Source organism: Tachypleus tridentatus, chromosome 4 (assembly GCF_004210375.1).
Source record: "Tachypleus tridentatus isolate NWPU-2018 chromosome 4, ASM421037v1, whole genome shotgun sequence".
Classification (NCBI taxonomy): Eukaryota; Metazoa; Arthropoda; class Merostomata; order Xiphosura; family Limulidae; genus Tachypleus; species Tachypleus tridentatus.
The window spans coordinates 42,449,554-42,469,670 of NC_134828.1; the positions used below are offsets into that span (position 1 = coordinate 42,449,554).

Genomic DNA, 20,117 nt, shown 5'->3' on the forward strand with positions numbered 1-20,117 from the left:
CGAAGGTGGTTTAAGAAGTTCAAATCAGGTGACTACAGCTTAAGTGATGTGCCACGTTCAGGTCGTCCTGTTGAATTTAATGATGACTTGCTGCTGGCTGTACTTGATGAAGATTGTTCTGTAACAGTTGAAGAATTAGCAACAGCTTGGAAAGGTGTCAAAACTTGGAAAATGGGTCTCCCATGAGTTGACAGAAGCCAACTTTTGAGCAAGAGTGGACATTTGCACTTCTCTACACTCACATGAACGTAACTCACCTTTTTTTGGACCGGTTAGTGACTTTAGATGAAAAATAGATATTTAATAAAAATGTTCAGCACTGCAGACAATGTCTCAGTGCAGGTAAATGGCTAAAGCATAGCCCAAAATGGGCCTCCACCATAAGAAAGTCTTGTTAAATGTTTGGTGGGATATTGTTGGTGTGATCCACTTTGTGTTGCTGCTGCTCAATGTAACGATTACATCAGACTTCTATTGTCAACAATGAGAGCACTGCTTTGATCAATTGTAAAGGTTTTGTGTTACATTAGGATAATGTATGGCCCCATACAGCAAGGATCACATCTGTAAAGATTGAAGAGCTAGACTGAGAAAAACTTCCACATTCTCCTTATTCTCCAGACCTTGCCCCATCTCATTATCACCTATTCCGAAGTTTGGAGAACTACTTTGATGGAATAAAAGATTGGAACACATGAAGATGTCAAAACTACCCTCTCTACATTCTTTTCCTCCAAACTCCAAGAAGTGAATAGTAGTGGCATTCAAAAGCTCATTAATCGTTTGCAGGAAGTAATTAATAATAATGGAACATGCATTATTGAACAAATAACATTAAAAGCATTTGAAATATTGTTTCTTTTCTGAACCTAATATCAGACATTACTTAAGGGATGACCTGACAGATTAAAAATCTGACAAAGGTATAAAAATATAAATGATAAATTATTCATGTGCTGCTTTCATTCCAGTAATTTTTAACACAATCTTCTTGCAGGAATGTGTTTAATAAATCAGTTTAATTTTAACATATTAAAAATATAATATTTGTGTCCATATTTGGATAAACAGAAAACCTGCACAGAAAGAATTAGACAGTGGCCATCATTTACTCAATAAAATAATTTATTATTTACTACATTGGTCCATTGTAGATTCAATACACAATATCTAGATCTTACAGGATTATTATAAACACTCTTAAGATATATTTTTACTCATACTAGTTTGGTAATTGATGTAAGTGTATTGATGGAAATAATTTTAGCCCTTTAAGGCTTTACTCTCACATGAGTTGTGTTTGAGCTATTTCAATTACCATTTCAATATAAGACTCCAGTCAATGACTGATACATACAAAATGAAATTTTGCACAGCCATTGTTTATGAACAATGTTTTACATTGCACCTTAATTTCTTTGAGAAAGTATTAAAAAAAAGTTAAAATATTGCACTGTCATTTCAATTATTAAACGTTTGATCTATTATGAGACAAAGATACAAATAACTGTTTTATATTATATTATGACTGGCCTTTTTTCCAAACTTTCTATTTATACATAATAGGGTCCTGTAAGTATCAGTGATGCATGAATGATTCATATTACAAATTACACTATTTAACATTGTGTTTTTTGTTTTTTTAAAAGTATATACATAATTGTGAACTTATGAAATGCAAATGTGAATATACAGTGTCTTGAATATGACAAAAGTTATTTTGTTGCATATCCTGATCAAACCAAAATTAAGAATATAAAATAAAATCATAAGCAATGTAAAGTATTTTATGATCCAAATAACAAATGTTACTTATAACACAGACACTGAAATGAGAAAGAGAATTTGGCAGAACATACCTCCAACATAATTAATATCAACCTATTTAGATAAGGAATTAAGATCAACCAGGTAATGAGTATAAATATACTGTTTTCATTTATAAAGATTAGAATGCATTGTTTCACCAGTTGGGTACCTTTACTGTTAACAAAGATTTTAGCCATGAAAAAGATAAAAATTTGTAAAAAGTGCAATACGTCTTCTGTTTGAATGTTTTAATTTATCTGCTATATTGTTGGTTCATGCTAATACAGTGACTCACTTAAATATACATGATAATTAAGAGTATTTCATGAAAATAGACAGTGTTAGTGTCTTTGGGAGAATATGTTGCAAACAAATATGAATCTATACTATGTATAAAAACTAACATAAATACCATCTAATCATTTCTTATATATTTTCATTTCAACTGATCACTTTATTGTAACAAAATCAAGCAAAATCTTGAATAATTCATACAGAAAATTCTTATGTTAAGTATATTAAATAAGCTTTTATATGGAGTACTAAAGAATTATGAACTCATACAAAACTGCAAAAAACACATAAGAAATATGAACTGTACTTAAAAACATATAACACAAGGGTACAGTGAAGATAAAGTTGTTTAAAAATACAAATTTTATTAAGCAACAAATACATATTCAGAAATTAATGTACTTGTATAGTTTGGAACAAAACATGTGTAGTTTTGGCAATAAAGTTAGTAAAAACAAATCTTCACTTTAAAGATAATAAAAAATTAAAACTTATTTCTGCCAATGTTTTCCCACTGCAGCTTCATCAGGACTAGTTGTAGAAGAATACTCATTGAGTTAAAATTTTTTAAAAATTATCTGAAGAGTAAAGATTGTTTTGTTTTCTAACTTTATTGTCAAAATGTCCAACCCTCTCAGCTATATGCTCTACAATTTCTAAAAAAACAACAAATATGTCATTGAATATCATATAAAAACGATATATAAATTTTTTACATTGCATTTTTTTCTGTACTTACAGTTTGAATATATTGAGAATATGACTGCATTGTTAATGTGAGAAATTAATGGAGTTCATTGAACTCAATACATTATAGCCTCAAGATCATTAATCATACCAAAAAAAAAAGAAACTTTAAACCTAATCACATGCAAATGTCATAATTACGTTTGTGGAAAACTAAATTTTTAACATAAGAGTCATTCACAGTTCAGCACTATGCTACATGCATGGACAATTACATAAATGATTAAGTTAAACAGAAGCACTGCAGGAATTAAATTCATCAAAGACAATTAATAGAAACAATTTAATTCAATAAAGTAAAACTATTACACAAATGGTGAGGTAAATTTTGGTGGAAGTTGTCCTGCCAACCTACAGGACCGACAGCAGAATCTGCCATAGTAAGGGTTTGTGCAGTACTTTACTCGGACTATGGTTTCACAGCTTGCAAATTGTGGATCGTCTGTACATTGTGGAGGTATGTAGACATCTCAAGAAGAAAACCAAAACAAATAAAAATTAGATGATTCTCGATTATTTATATTATTACATACAACATGAAAAATTATAAATCTATTGCATATACTTTTAATCCTTTATTCAGTGACATATTATCAGTAACTATTTTATACAAGTTATGATACCTTGAGCTAAGTGAACAAAATCATTCTTTTACTAAAATATACTTCATTGTATATGATTTCAAGTATGCTATATTCTTAAAAAACTGTAGCTCAAAAAAATAAAATTAAAGAAGTTGAACTTAATTTGTACTTACAATTAAATATCTTTATACCCATTTTAAATGCAGAAGCTTGCAAATAGCCCTCCTATTTTGAATCACAAATAAACATTAATTCCATACTATTTGCAAGACCTTTTCTTCCAATTTCCTTACTTTGTTTATTAAAGAATTATTTTTAGAATATTTGTAGAAAGCCACACAAGTCATAAGAACATAACCATCTCTAATTTTGAACTAAGAGACTTTAGGAAAAGTGGTTGTTGAACAATGCCCACCAGTAATTCTTGTACAGCTTTTATTTGACAAAAGGATTTCACTGTCACACCTACAGCACATAATAGTTCTAAAGTATGAAGAGAGTTTTGCATCACCAATGAACCTTTCAATCAAAAATGTAGGCATTATTAGCCTACAGATTTAAAATCACAGAGCATTTGAGAACTGTCTAACATAAGCCACTGCCCAAGAAGGCTATTGGTCAATACTGTAGCTTTTCAGTCAAGCCATATGATAAAGCATACCATCTTTAACCTCTCACAAAGCCATTGCCCAGGAGGCTTTTTGTTATTATCATGATTTTTCAGTCAATTTAAATGATGAAACAGTCTTTTGCCTGCCACAAGTTATTTTTCATGAAGCCTTCATTCTTTACTGCAGATTTTCAGCCAAACTAGACAATGAAATGCAGAAAGCTGAAACTGTTTTTAATACTTAAAGCCATTTTTGTTGTTTTCACAGTGCAAAGTTACTAAATGGGCTATCTGCACCCTGTCGTTTTGAGGAATCAAACTATGGATTTTAGTATTATAAGTCCATAAACTTCTTGGGGGCTGTTAAAATAGGAAAGCACTGTAAATCAGCAGACCTAATTTTTTTAATTATAAAAATTATGTTAGAATATATTTTTACATCTTTCATCACTGATCATTTACAGATTTTTGAGGCAATTAAAGGTATAACTAATTTCCTCATACTGTACGTACAAATACAATTTGTAAACAGATACTTAAAAAAATACAAATGATAGGTAAATAATGTAACAAAGTTACAGAAACATATAACATAAAACACATTGATTTTTATCATTATTATCTGATATGCCAAGGTGGGTGTACTTTTTCTGCAAAAGTTCTTATGGTACATTTTTTTAACCAATTTGATCATAGGTGCAGATGTTAATTCACAGGGAACTACAAAAAGTTGGCCAAAGGTGAAACCTTTCTGACGTGGGTTTACACAGGTTAATTAGCTGAAAACTACTAAGGGGTAAACCTAACAATTATTGTACAAGCAGCAATGTTATTATAAACTATTATTGTTTGTTGTTAACTATATATCTAAACAATGGCTAATATATGTTATGCTTACCATGAGTATTGAAACTAGAGTTTTAGTGTTATAAGCCCTCAGACTTACCACTGAGACACTGAGTTGAATTTTCAGAAAGTTGTCACATTTTGATAACTATATAAAAAGCATGCAAATGCAAAAGGTTAAACACATTTATGTATTGAAAATGGTCAATAGGGAAAGAGGGGCAGAAATTTGATTTGATTGTCTTAGCCTTCATCATTTATAAATTCTTGTTCATCATTTTCTACTAATTATACAAAATATGCTCAGTTTTATTTCAATAGCTTTATAGGTAGTAAGGTTTTTTGTTTTATTTGTCTTGTAAAGATAACCTTCACTATACAATTGAGTACATTGTTTGGGTTGATTTAGGATGTGTATTCTCAGTCCACTAATGTTTTAAGAGCTATGCCATGTTTGCTGTTCTGTTTCCATCGGTAATAATGAATGTTTCATTTAATTGTCATGTCCTTTGTTTAATAAACTCTGTGTGAATATCTTTCCTACAAAAGTGATGTTACACATGGTGCCATGGGTAGAATATGACACCACACACACATCATATGCAAATCAATCTTCTAGAGTGTGATTAACCCTCTCAATAAATATATATTGATGGTATGGTATTTGAAACTTTAGCAGCATTTTAAGTGAGACATGGGCTATATGGCCATGCTTGACTTGAGTTTCCAAAGTTTAGACACTGTTATCTCTAATTTTGAACTGCTAGTCAGAGGGAATGAATCCAGGCAATATCACTCACAATTAGCATAATTATTCTTAATCAAATAGTGAGATTGACTGTCATCATTATAATTTACCCACAATTGTAAGATTGGAGCATGTCCAGCGATATGTAATGACTCAAACCCTCATATATATAACACACTAGCCACTCGGCAGTACCTAGCTTTATATATGTAGAATATATATAGATTGAACATTTTAGTAAGTTCCAAGTGAATCTGTTATTACATTTCGGGCTTTCATGTATTAATATTCTTACTGGTGTTTATTATAGAGAACTGAAAATTTCTTCTTAAGACTTCTGTGATGAAATGCACCAAAGAGACTAGTTCATTTGGCTGTAGCATTGGAAATACTCATGGATTGACAGTGACATTAAAAACTGACATCTTATCGAAATGAGATTCCAGAATTTGATTTATTTTCAGTGCAAGACATGGATGGTCCTAAATCATATTTACATCATACAAGCAAGGTGTAGCTATCTGCTACACAAATGGTGGATTAAAGATATCTCCACATCTGATTGTGGGCATCCAATTCAAATGTTCAACCATATTATAAATTTGTACAATAAATGCCACTATTTTAGGAAGAATTGATGATCTCTGTGCAGCAATACCTGTATACTTCAGATTGTAGTATATAACTCTAATTTGCTGTTCTAACACTATAAGAAAAAGAACTAGGGTGTAAGGATCCAACAAATTCACCTATTTACATTTTCGTACATAGAACACACTTCAAACTGAAAAATAAGGCGTGTTTGTTGAATTTTGTGTAAAATTATTTAAGAGCTATCTTCCCCTAATTCAGCCCCTCCATGACTGAATGGGCAAATATGTCTGGTGTGAGAGTTTGAACCTGTTATGGGCAGATTGCAAATTCACTGAGATCAGAGTTTTTGTTGACATTTAAATACAATAATTAGTTGATGATATAAATGCTACTACGTTTTGATATCAATTTTAAACAAAAGAAAGTTAACATTTTCCTAAAATGAAAATGTATTTCCAATAGGTACTTACTGCTACTAGTCTTCATACTCACACTTAACCTCAGATATTTTAACATGAGATACCTGCATACAACTAAACAAATTATTTTACAGCTATCCTCCTCCAGTAGAAGTGTAACACTATCCTATCATAACTAGCACCCTATCTAGTCTTGCAGCTGTTATTCACTTTGAGATTGGCAATATCTCACTAAACCAAACCAGAAGTGGGGAGGATGGGTGAGAAATGTAAGTGGGGGTAATACAGGAAATACATTTTCAAGTTAGGAAAATGTTAACTTCTAATACAATATCTCACAAAAAAGCTAGAATCCCAAATCAGGTGTAAGTCACCTGAAGTTGGCCTTTCTAGTCCTGATTTCGAGTTATTTAATGTTATAGCCAGTTTCTAATTTCAAATCGAACCAGATGAACTGTGATTTTTAAAAGAGAGCCACATGAAAAAGGTGTAATATATAAATTAAAAAACTTAAATGGCACTAAAGGAAAACCATGTGGTGTGAGAACTAATTAAAAACAACATGTCTTTCTCTGTGGGAGACTTTACCACTCCTGAGCCAGTATAATCTCCACCCATCAGTAGTGCTTTGTCAAAAGGGTAAAAACAAAAGAGAAACTCCTTGAAAAGTTACAGAAATAAAGTGATCCATGGTGTAGAGTAATTAAGGTGTGACACGCCATAATTAGGAGTTCAACCATATCTAACACCTGACAACATCTGGAATTGTACATTAGATCTGCAATAGGAAGAGCATCCTCTACCTTTCACCTTAAAAACAGTTACTGGCAAGGAAAAGAAACTTCTGTACTAAGAACCCACCTCTGTAAGCGTGCACCTCCAACATAACCAACACAAAATCAACCAGGAACTGACAGGAAAATGGAAAACCCAGGTGGGCAGTTCATCTCCCATCCAAAACTTAAGGCACTGGAAATTTTTATCTATTCTGCTGTAGGTCCTAGGAGGGTACCCAGCCTTACATATGCAGAAATTCATGTATCTTGTCCATCTACAACCAACACCAGATCCATCAGGATCATGCAGATGGTAAGAAGGAGGCTGCCTCAGACAGAGGGGAAAACTGCAATATATGGCAGAGTACTACATTCAACACGTGGCAGCATTCAGAATTGTACATCAGAACCTTAGTAAGAAAGGTGTCAGCCTTTTATACCAGCAGAATACACCATCCTACTTTCAACTGAAAGGTGTTGTGCACTCTCAGGAAGACGGGCTTCCACTGTTCACAACAAGAATGCTAGAAAAGGTAAGTGGCAAGAACTCCCGTATCCTACTAGAAAAAGGAAAGAAAAAATGCACTGGAGAATCCTGAGGACTGCAGCATCAGAGAGAGTGCAATGAGTGAGCACTATACCCTACACAGAAAAGTAAAGTGATCACGTTTATGGAATTTATCAGCCAACACTTGGCAGTGTCTGAACTTGTACATCATGTCCACAGTAGGAAGAGCCACAAATTCAATGGATTATCAGAGATGGGCAGTAATCTTTGTCCTCTTTACTCATGCCAGTCTAAGAGTGTATAGTCTTGGAAGAATATATTTACGAACCAAAATATCACAAGGTATACCTACTAGTGATCTTACAGAACATCTCATCTCAACAATGGGTGTAAAATAACCTGCTTATGTTACAAGACATTGTAATTTTAAAAGTAAAGAAACCACGTTGAAGGAGTTGATCAACCAACACCTGGCAGCATCTGGAATTGTATATCAGGTCCATGGTAGGAAGAGCCTCAATGCCATGTGTCATCTGAGATGTTATAAGAGAACAAGTCACACACTACAGATTTAAGAGTAAGTATACCTGGTTAGTCAAAACTTGCCAAAGAGTGGGATCCATGCAAGAAAGAATGGCTACTGAAAAGAACAGAAAATGAATTGAGTACTTACCATTCACTAGGAAACAAAGATATAGAGGTATATGGAATGGTCAACATACAGGCACTGAAAATGCACCCCAAGGAAAGACAGAAATGCACAACTAGAAACAAGGTAAGAAACAAGAAAAAGATGACAATTGTCAAGGGAAAGGGAAGAATATGCCAGGTGAATCAACTTGCATAATATGAAACATTTCATGAGAGACATTAAAATTATATGGAATATACAAACAGACTCGGGAACTATGGAAGGGAGAATTGTGTGTTGTATACCATTAGAGAGCACTGATTTAGCAAAAAAGGCAGTCATGATTGGAATGTTGAGAAAACTGGGATATGGAAGAAAGGGAAATGGGTGTGAATACAGAACTACCCTCTCAGGCAGCTGAATTGTTTGGGTACAAAGAGGAGAACATAGGAACTATGAAACAAAAAGGAAGCAGACATCAATCATAAGTATAATTGAACTATGACATACACAAACTAATGTTATTAAGAAAGACAGGACTTCAAGGAAGGTGATATAATGAACCTAAAGACAAAAGTTCAAAAAGGGGATAAGTAAGAGCATGAAAGACCACATGGAGATTTGAATCAAGGAGTGAAACAGGGCAAGGAGGATGAGAAATTTTCACAGAATGAAATATCATGGACAAGACATTAGCATATTTGAAAATCTAAATCAAGACTAGAAAAAGACAACCAATAGCCCAAAACAGGAGTCCAAAAGACCTCTGTCAAAAATGGATGTGATGTGAAGAACATTAGGATGGGAAGGATCATAACCACGTCAGAGGAAGGATGGACAAAATGGAAAGGTAAGGAAGCCAGACCCTTCTGATAATTGATCATATAAAAGCCATGCATAAAGAAAAAGGTGGGAACGGAGGAATGATGCTCACTTAATTTGGGACCGAAGTAGGAGTGTCAAATATAATGGAAGAGGAATGAAAAAACCAAAAGTAATCACAGCCATGGAAACCATGTTTGAGCCAGCCAATACTGAGAAATCAATAGGACACAACATGAAGTGGTCTGAATTATGGCAAAAACAGATGGGAGGAGATGAAGATAAAGATATGCATATAGGTAATGACCCAGCTAATCCTGAATAAAAGCACTGTTGCCCCAGGCAATAAATGATGAACAGAAGACCAAAGTCAGGAAAGCTGTGTACTGAAATGAATGGAAAATGGATCTAATCTGTAACATCCCACTGAAATACGTGAGGATCCCAAAATCACTTTGTAGGTAGAATCTTGTCATGATGGGACAACCAATTAATAATGAGATAAAAGACACATGGAAGAAGATAAGCCAAGAAAGTTACGTGATGGCTGTGAGCCCAATATAGGAGAACCAATGTTTGAAAACTGATATCTCTCAACCAAGTACCGTTAGCCTGGTGATGTATGACACTACTCTAAAAAACACATCTGCACAATAAGACTGTCAGTAGAGAAATGATTAACAAATGAAAGATTAGAGAGGACTCAAGTTACAATAGGGGTAGTGTTGTGAAGGGTTGCTGCATAGATCATTTGCTTGCTATTACAAAGATATTTTACATATGTAAAGGTGAGAATATGAAGTGGGGAAATTGAAAATTGAGCTGATAGAGGGGAGTGTAAATTGAGAAAAACTTTGTGTGAGAGGAGGTAAGATATCTTATAGGAAATATGCCAGACCAATTTTTCATATAAAACTTTGGATAAGCTTAAGATTTCAATTTTTTGTTTCTTAAAATGCAATAAGACTACTAAACTGTTGTTTTGGCATTGATTACATGAATTCATAAAGTAAAGCTACTTTTGTTCAGGGCCAATCCACTAAGACTTTTAATTTACAATGTATGAATGGTTTTCATCATTCAGGACATTTTCAATGGTTAGTAGAAACAATGTAGTAACTGAGTTAAGCATGAATTACATACTCTTTAACTAGTATGGAGTACATCTTTATTAAAGTAAAGTTACACGATATTTTGTTAAATATTTGTGCATTTTCTGCATTTAGTTATGGTCCCTCCAAAGAATAGATTTCTCTAGGTTCTAAACATGTTCTTAAGAGTCATGCTGACATGTATGTTTCTGTACAGATATCTTGGAAAGTAATTTATTTAAACATGCAATACAGAAACCTGTTAAAACTGGCTTGAGGTAGATTAGAACCTCGTTCAACTCATTGGTTGAAGTATGGAACCTGTGGGAGACCCAACTTTCTTTGTTTTTACCTAGGTGTTTAAAATGTGTATTTTCATAGTTCTACCTGTTTTTGTTTTTTACCGATCAGTAGCTCAGCAATGACTGTGAAGGCTTATAATAATAAAAATTGGGTTTTGATACCTGTAGTAGTGGTGGTCATCATGTAGCTTTGTGTTTAACAACAAACAAACACTTACTGCTGATTACTTTGTCATCAGTATCTAGAAAACACAGAAGAAGCTTGGATGGGTTTTAAAAAAAACGTTGTATTTGTTAATAGAGAATTTCATATTTAAAACTACATTTATGTTTACTTATTTTCGTTTACTGTTTTGGTTCAAATTATTTTAAACTTGATGGTACTGAACCTGCATTTTGCAAGAACTTTCAGTTTTTCTGCTTGACATCAGTGTACCAGAATATGATAGACTAGCTAAAAAAAAATATTTGGGTGTTTTGATAAAAAGGGATTCAATATTGTAAAATTTATTTTTAATTTACTTCTTTTTCTATTGACTGTCTGGAAGATTATCAACTGTGCTATCATGGAATGTAACTTTCTGACCATCTAAAGCTTACATTTTCTATACCCTTGCCATAAGTTTGAGATCTGCACATCTGTATCAACATTTTCATCTATGTGATATATATTTAGGGTGTTGGTAACCAATGCTCAGAAATAGTATTCTTCATAACATAAGCATCTGTTGAACTGTATTTTTGTTCCTACGTAAATTCCCAATCTTTATACTATACTTTATCTAACCAGTCTTTTCTTAGTGCTTTGATGATAATTTGATTTTGCTTAACGAATCTTGTCTCAGTACTTGCTGCACTAAATAGTAATATAACTTCACCTACTTAATCATTCCAGTACTTGTTAAGTTAAAAATAACCAAATAATGCATAACCTTTGTTGAACCATTACTCACTACATTAAATGATAACCAAATTTTATTAACTAATCTCACCTCAGTATGTGCTACACTAAACAATTACATAATGTTACCTGACAAATCTAGTCCCAGTAGTTGCTAAATTAAATTATAACAATTTTCTATGTACTTGTTACACTAAATGATAACCTAACTTTACCTAACTAATCTTGTCTCTGAATTAGCTACATTAAATGACAATCTAACTTCACCTAAACAACCTTGCCTCAGAACTTGCTGTATTAAATGATAACCTAACATTTTGCAACCACTCTTGCTTCAGTGCTTAACTGCATAAACAAATAATTCAGGTTTTCCTCACCTATCTTGTCTCAGTATTTGTTCTACTAAACTATAACCAAATACTTTAATAAATCGTCTCTGAATATTTTTTTATATTACATTACAACATAAATGTATCTACTTAATCTTGTGTCACTACTTTCCACATTAAATGATAAGCTAATTTTGCTAAACAAATCTTTGCAGTACTTGCTGCATTAAATGATAACACAACTTTTCATAACCAATGTTGACTTACAATATGCTACATTAAATTATAATGTAACTTTATGTAACCACTCTTGTCACAGTACTTTTTGCATTAAATGTTAACTATATTTTACCTAATGAATCTTGTCTCGGTACTTCATACATTAATCAATAACATAACTTTGCTAGACCAATCTAGTCTCAGTTCTTGCTATATTAAATTATAACCCAACTTTTTATAACATCTTTTGTTGAAGTAGTGGCTACATTACATGATAACAAATATTCTTCCTAATCAATGTTGTTTCAATAATTGCTACACTAAATGATAACCAAAATTTACCTAACAAACCCTGTCTAAGTACATGCTACAGGAAATGATAGTCTGAAGCTACTTTAGCAGGGTTGTCTCAGTGCTTGCTACATTGAATTATAAGCTAAATTTATATAACCAATCTTGTTTATGTAGCTTATTACATTCAATTACAACCCAAGTTTCCTTTTCCTTACAAATATTATCTTAGCACTTGCTATATTAAATGATAACCTGAATTTTTTAACCAATCTTGTCTCAGTACAAGCTACATGATTATCTAGCTTTACTTAACTAATCTTTTCAGTACTTACTACATTAAATGATAACCTGACTTTACCCAAGCAATTTAAGTCATGCTAAAATAAATTATAATTTAACTTTAGTAAACAAACCTTTTCTCAGTACTAGCTGTATTATGTGATAGCCTAACTTCGCTTTCCAATTATGACTTCATACTTGCCAAATTAAATGAAAGCATAATTTTACCTAACCAATCTTGTCACAGCATTTTTACATTAAATGATAACCTCTCAATACCTGTTAAAAAAATAATACAAGTTAATCTTATCTGAACTGTTTCCTTTATTCTCTTACTATTGACAAATTAAAATAAATGATATTTCAGACAAGTACCTTCAATAATGACAGAGAGAGAGCTTGAATTTTCACTGTACTTGCTTCTTGCTTCACACCTGTAATCACCACTGTCACTTTGCTCAGCTCTTTGTATAATCAAAGAATTGTTACCGAAAATTTGTAATCTTTCATTGCTTTGTATTGGAGAATAACTTGTACCAAAATACCACTCTACAGAAGTGTCTTCAGGGCCTGTAACTTTGCAGTCCAGTTGAAGAGGAGAACCTGTTTTATATTCTTTGGAAGCAATACTCACCTTAACTTCCAGATTTTCTGAGAAAGCAAAATACACAATAATATTATTTTCAATAAACTAAAAAAAAATCAATTTAAGGAATGAATAAGAGTTGTATTTACTGACATACACAAGCTAAAAATGTAAAACTGAGGAAAATACTAGTTTTACTATCCTAATAAATGAATCTGCATTTCAGAAATAATAGAGAATTATTATCAAAGTATAATGAAAGAGTTTACTATTTTATCTTTCAATGATAGTCATATACATTATATACATGAAAAGTTTAGATATTAACATTATGTCACAATAGCTCTGGAACATCAGCACTTTGAAAACTACACACTTTTAATTTAAAAGACAACTGGAGTGTGGATCAAGGGCAAAATGAATTGAAACCTCATGAAAGTATCATCCAATAAACAGGTTATTTTTCTATTAAAAAGGAAAATTGAAGAAACTTATTTTCTGAGACAAAACTACACCAGTGGTGCTTATTATGTTAACAGCATTCTTATTTGATCCATAAATTGGTCATTAAAATGAATACTAATTTTTTGTTGAAATTTCAAGAAATGAAAATCAATGTTTTAAACAGTTCAAAGAACAACAAGGTGAATTATTTTATTAGTATCTGTAGTTTGAAATCCAACCTTTCTATATTGAGCAACGAACATAAAAGACACAGACATACAATGATTATTGTGAAAATATGAGTTCATTTTAAGGCACCATGATAAACGTAATTTCAGGGATTATTGAATGTTATATAAATAATAGTTGTTTCTCAACGTTCTCTCGTTGTCTATTCAGTACATTTTTGCAGCACTGTTCTGAAATAAAACTATAGATTTACTAAGCCTTTATATATAACTAAATTCATTTCCTACATACAATAATTCTGTACTGAATTAAATAAAGGGAAGAAAAATCATTTAAAATCCTTTAATATTTTCATCTTCAGTAAAGTTCAATGTAAAATAATAGTTTTGTTGGTTTAGTAAATACACTTTCAACTTAACTACGACAAAGAAAGTGTAAATAATACATATTTAAAAAATTATGACCTAAGTGATTTAATTTTGGATTTAAAACTTGTATACAGCTATCAATTTGTAAGCGTTCAATAATACAGATTAGGAATTCATAACTTAATGTCAATTTCACTGTCATGCTCTGAAACAGTGATGAAATAATTCTTTATATTAAGCAAAAATCTTTATTACTGATCGGATGATTTTGCTATTTACAATAAATATTTTCATCAAAGTCAATTTATGAAGAGCCTTTTGAGTTAAAAACTACAAATGAAAATAAGGAGAATTAAATCTAAGGAATAATAAGTTATTTCTTTAAACATCAACTTAAAGGCCATATTTTAAGAAAATGTAATGGTAAACGTTCAGAGAGAAACAAAATAATCGTAAAATAAAAAGCTAGCAAGACACAACACTTAGGGCAACAATTTACTGCTCTTTTCCTTTTCATGTTAGTTTATACAATTACTTTATTACAAAGAAAAATTCTTTTGCACTTACAACACAATCTTCATAAGAGACAAGAAAAAATATCAGGATTTACCAATCTGACACAAAATGTCTACAAGGAATTGTAGCTTAAGTGTTGTGCAAAAAAAATACTGCAAATGTTTTGAGGATTATGGTTTGTGTAATTAGTTAAAACTTTTATCACTTAAAATGGAATATTTTTGAATACCTTCTGATTGAATTTTTTTAATCATGTTCATTAGTGTTTATCACTTAAAAAGATAGAAATACATGTTTACACTAGCTTATTAGCAATGGGTTATAATAAAAAACTACTGTTTTGATCAGTTATATTTTAAATGGTTATTATGTTTTGTATTGTAAACGTCAAAAAATTGCAAAGAACTTAAACATACGAGTTACCATGTAATTCATGATGGGCCACGTTCAATTCTGTATTTTCTGTAGTGGTTTGTAAAGTAGACAGACTCTGACCATTCGTCTCTCTAGTTTTCACTGTTGGTTTGCTGATAACATCAAACTCTGATTTATCAACATTTGGCACAGGGCGTTCAACTATTAATGTGGTCTCCCACAAAGCTGTGGGGCCTATTCCATTATGTGCCAAGCAAGTGTATTGGCCCTGGTCATGCTGAATTACTGAGTAAATAAGTAGTGAATAGTTCTGCAACTGCTTATAACGGGTGCTAAGAACTGGTAACATTTTTTGGAATCTCCACCATGTGACAGTTGGGTGTGGGAATCCTACTGCATTGCAGGGAAGCATACAAGATGCTCCTTCTTTGGCCTTTATCACTTTAGGACCAGGTATAATATGTACAGGAGCTAAAAAACCAAGAATTAATCAAGAAAGATTGACCATACTGCTTTTCACAGTTAAGTTAAAACACTGAAAAACAAAATTTTCTTGGCTATATATCTGTAAATACCTATAAATAATCAAACCTGATACACAAACAATAAATGTTTTGAAGTAGAAATAATTATATCTGTTAAAAACAACAATGTTCAGATTGAGAATTAAGAATACCTGCTACAATATCCTACCAATGTTCATATTTAAAAATAATTATACCTATTAAAATATTCAGCTAATTTCTACATACAAAGCTAATTATAACCAATACAATATTCAAACAATATCTATACCAAAAACTAATCATATCTGCTACAATAAACTATCAATTATGCCAACAACTAGAACTAATAATATCTACTATAATGTCCAATCAATAATTCCCACATCTAGAATTATCAAATCTGCTACAATGACATATATAAAGAAATTATAGCCTCATTAGACTTGTATTCAATAGTATTTTTAGGTACAACCTAAATTTCTATTTGTCCCATCACTAGCGACATCATCTTCTAGGCATATAAGTTTAAAACATTAGAATCAAACATTAATAGTTATCTATACATGGCAAAGTATAATCAGTTAACATTAAGCTGTATCTACCAAGGGTATATGTGAAGAATTAATAAACAAGATTTAATCATTATGCTTTAGTTAGATATATCAAAGAGTAAAAAACCAGAAATAATATTAATGACTGTGTTACAACAGGAAAAGCAACCTAATGTAACTAAATATTAACATCTATGTTTAAATAGTAAAGAATAAGTGAACATGATCAACCATCAAGATCTGTATGTAATATGAAAGAGAGATAAACTATAACTTAATATACTAAGTGGTATGTGTTAAGGAATAAATAATTATGATTAAACATTCTTGATCACGAGAAACCCACTTGAAATAAAAATGTATCTCAGAATGGCTGATATGGGTGTTAACACTTTCATTGATAAGGAGAGAACAACGTTTCAACCTTCCTAGGGCATCTTCAGGTCATTATAGTGTCCTAAGTACAAGATAATGAGTAATGAACTAATTCTAAATAGCATACTTTAAGTAGACATTTTAAGGAATAATAAACTATGTGAAAACATTAAGTCCTGTAAGTTACATGTTAATGAAGACTAAATTACATGTAAACATCAAATTCTACATGTTACCTGGTAAAGCAGGAAGGACAAGGCATAAAACAGTTGGAGTGAATTGAAACCTGAAGTAAATGCCAGGCACAACTCCAACAGGAGAGAAGGAAGGAAATAATGGGAAGAAGGCATACATAACGTGGGAAAGGTTGAGAGATATTCAGTAGATTGAGAACTGTTGGGTGGAAATTTTGACTGTTTTATCCTCCTTAATTTTAGTTCCAAACCTATAAAGCGATATGTGCAGCAGCAGCAAGAAAAGAAGGTCCAGGCAACAACACGGGCCCTGCCACACATTGGACGATGTTATGATTCTCTTCTTTTTACATTATTTGTCAACCAGTGGCATTTTTTGCAACACATGATGGCTGTCACGATCTCAACAGGCAAGAACCTTCTAAACTATTGATAAGTGTGAGTGATATTTCCACTCAGAGCAGGAGGAAAAGAATTCATATTAATCTGTGAATTCATATTGACAGTTTGAAAATACAGAGTAATACTAATTGATATGTTTTCACTTGAATATTAAGTGGAAGTTTCACAAACTTTGTCATACAGAACTAATTATATATATACTACAATACCTAAACAATAATGTTCAAATCTAGAAGTAACCATACCTACTACAAGATCTGGTTTACACCTAGAACTAATCATATCTGCAATAACTGAAAGTCAATCAAATCTAGAGCAAATACAATGTTCAATCAATAATGTCCATATCTAGAGATACTGATACAATAAACAATGAGTAATATCATATCTAGAAGTTATTTTACCTGCTAAAATAAACAATCAACAATGGCCACATCTAAAACTAATTGTACCTGTTAAACTAACAATCAATAATATCGACATTTACAAGTAATTACACCTGCCATGATCACAAATTTTCACACCTGGAATTAACTATATCTACTATAAAATCCAATTAGTATTACCTTAAGATGAAAAAAGCTTAGTTTTAATGAAATACCTACAATGCCAGTGTTTTAGTACTGCCAATAATAACTCTATACTCTGTTGCAGTATTTAATAGAGGAAGTATAAATTACTGTTACTGTGTTACCAGTATTAACCAAGTATTGTAAGCACCAGAAATAGCACCAAGTGTACATAATGTAACCTCAATGTAATTTTGTAAAGGACCGAGCTAGTACTAACTGTATATAATATAGTAACAATTTAATACTGTAAAAACCATAGTTCATGGCACAAGTGTTCTGATTGATCAGTATCTTAAGCTATCCATGAAATGAATGTGCTGTTGGTACTGGTAGTGCAAATAAGATTTAAGGTTGTATCAACAGAAATACTGAATGTAAATGTAAAGTAGTTATAACTTCATTGTATAGGTCACTGGTTAGACTACATTTGGAGTATTGTGTTCATTCTTGGGTCTCTTACCTATAAAAAGAACATCACATTTTTGGAAAAGGTTAAGAGGAGGGCTGTTAGGATGATATCTGCTTTGTAAATGCTATCATATGTGGATAGTTTAAGATCCTTGAGTTTGTTCTCTCGTGAAAAAAGGAGAGTTAGAGGGGATCTGATTGAGACGTACAAGATTGTTAATGGAATTAAGAGTGTTTCTGCATGATTTTTTTCATATTTAATGGTAAGAATGGTAAGACTAGCTGACACTAATATAAATCTTAGTAGAGAAGAAGTCATCTTCAGCCAAGTCAGCTTCATTTTTCCAACAAAAAGGTATTTGACCTCTGGAATGGGTTGTATTCAGATGTCGTAGACGCAGTTAATTTGAGAGAGCTTGATAAATAGTTAAATCATGAGGGCTGGTTTTGATATGTTTTTGTAATATTATTATTATTAAAGGTTTAGTTTAATTTACTGAATTGGACAGTCTAGATATACCAAAAGGCCTTATTATCCTTTAATGTTATGTTACTTCCCAATATATCATATGGGTGGATTGGGAGGGGGGACTCAGCCCATACCTCTAAATCATTATCTTTTTACATGTTACTGGATTTTTGAAAACAAATGCACCATTTCCTAAGCAAAGGCTAAAAACAGAAATCCTTTCATTGAAAACTTACTAATAAACTCTATTGTTATTTAGACTAGAAAATTAACATTTGTTTCATTAAAAATGATGATTACTTATGTTCAACATCATAGTAAAATATATTTATATATTTGTATATTTATGTATACAAACACACACACACACATAGAATATAAATGTGACATTCTATCAGAAAAATAGAATTTTTATCTATTTCTGAAAAAATGAAATCACAAATTGTTCAAAATAGAATCTTTTATGAGACTAAAGTTGCAAAAAAAAAATACTCTTTCCTGATATTAAAATTCAGAAAATCTAAAAACCTTTCCCTTTTCTGGACTGAAAAATAAAAGAACTCTATCCTTTTGGGACTGAACATCCCACCTTCCCCCCAGTATTAACCTGTATGGAAGGAAAAACCCCTCTACCCTGAGCTAGTATCATAATAGCTCACAGTTAGTATGAACTATACATAACATCAGTTCAATTACATAAACCTGAGAACCAGTGATAATTTGAAGCATAAAGTTAACAGTAACTATTACTGCAATGAGTCTGTTATAACTATTTTAAATTTTGGAAAGGAACAGTATGTAGTCTATAGTTTAAAATGATAAGAGAGATGATGAGAATGATGTATTCAAGTCAATTAAGTTTAAAATATGAATTTTAAAATTCATTTATTGTAACTGTATTAAAACTATAATAAATACATTTACGAAAAATGTTAATTCAATCTTTAATAACAGAAAAGAAAAACAGAAAAATTATTCTGTGGATGGCAACTACTTCTTCTTACCTTGTACAGTCAAGTTGATTAAACGATACATCTGACCCTCAAGTTCTTTTCTTGATTCACATTTATACAAGCCTGTGTCTTCAGACTTTACTGGATTGATTTGTAAGGATCCATCTGAAAGCTTCTGAAACCTTCCACTTATGAAATCCACTGGCATGCCATTCTTTGTCCAATTTGCTGCAGAGGTGGCTACACCTTGGCTCAAACAACTAAAAACAACTCGAGATCCTGATCTCACAGTTTCCTCTTGAAGAACTATTCTATTTGTTGTTTGTATGGTTGTTGCTAAAAAGTTCATTTTAAGAACACATGCTTTTAAGCTATTTTATGATAACTATAAATAAAATTACTGCAT

At 31.7% G+C, this 20,117-nt stretch overlaps 1 protein-coding gene across 1 annotated transcript in view; it reads right to left on the reverse strand.

Annotated features, from left to right (window-relative positions):
- Positions 1-1,109: 1,109 nt before the first annotated feature.
- The window catches only part of LOC143248965 (papilin-like), a 146,239-nt gene continuing 127,231 nt past the window's right edge, over positions 1,110-20,117 (reverse strand). The window contains exons 30-33 of the mRNA XM_076498023.1: positions 19,763-20,047; positions 15,330-15,752; positions 13,179-13,454; positions 1,110-3,319 (exon numbers count right to left, since the gene is read on the reverse strand). Coding sequence (XP_076354138.1) covers positions 3,156-3,319; positions 13,179-13,454; positions 15,330-15,752; positions 19,763-20,047 — 1,148 coding nt within the window. The 3' untranslated portion in view covers positions 1,110-3,155. The remainder of the gene's footprint in view (positions 3,320-13,178; positions 13,455-15,329; positions 15,753-19,762; positions 20,048-20,117) is intronic.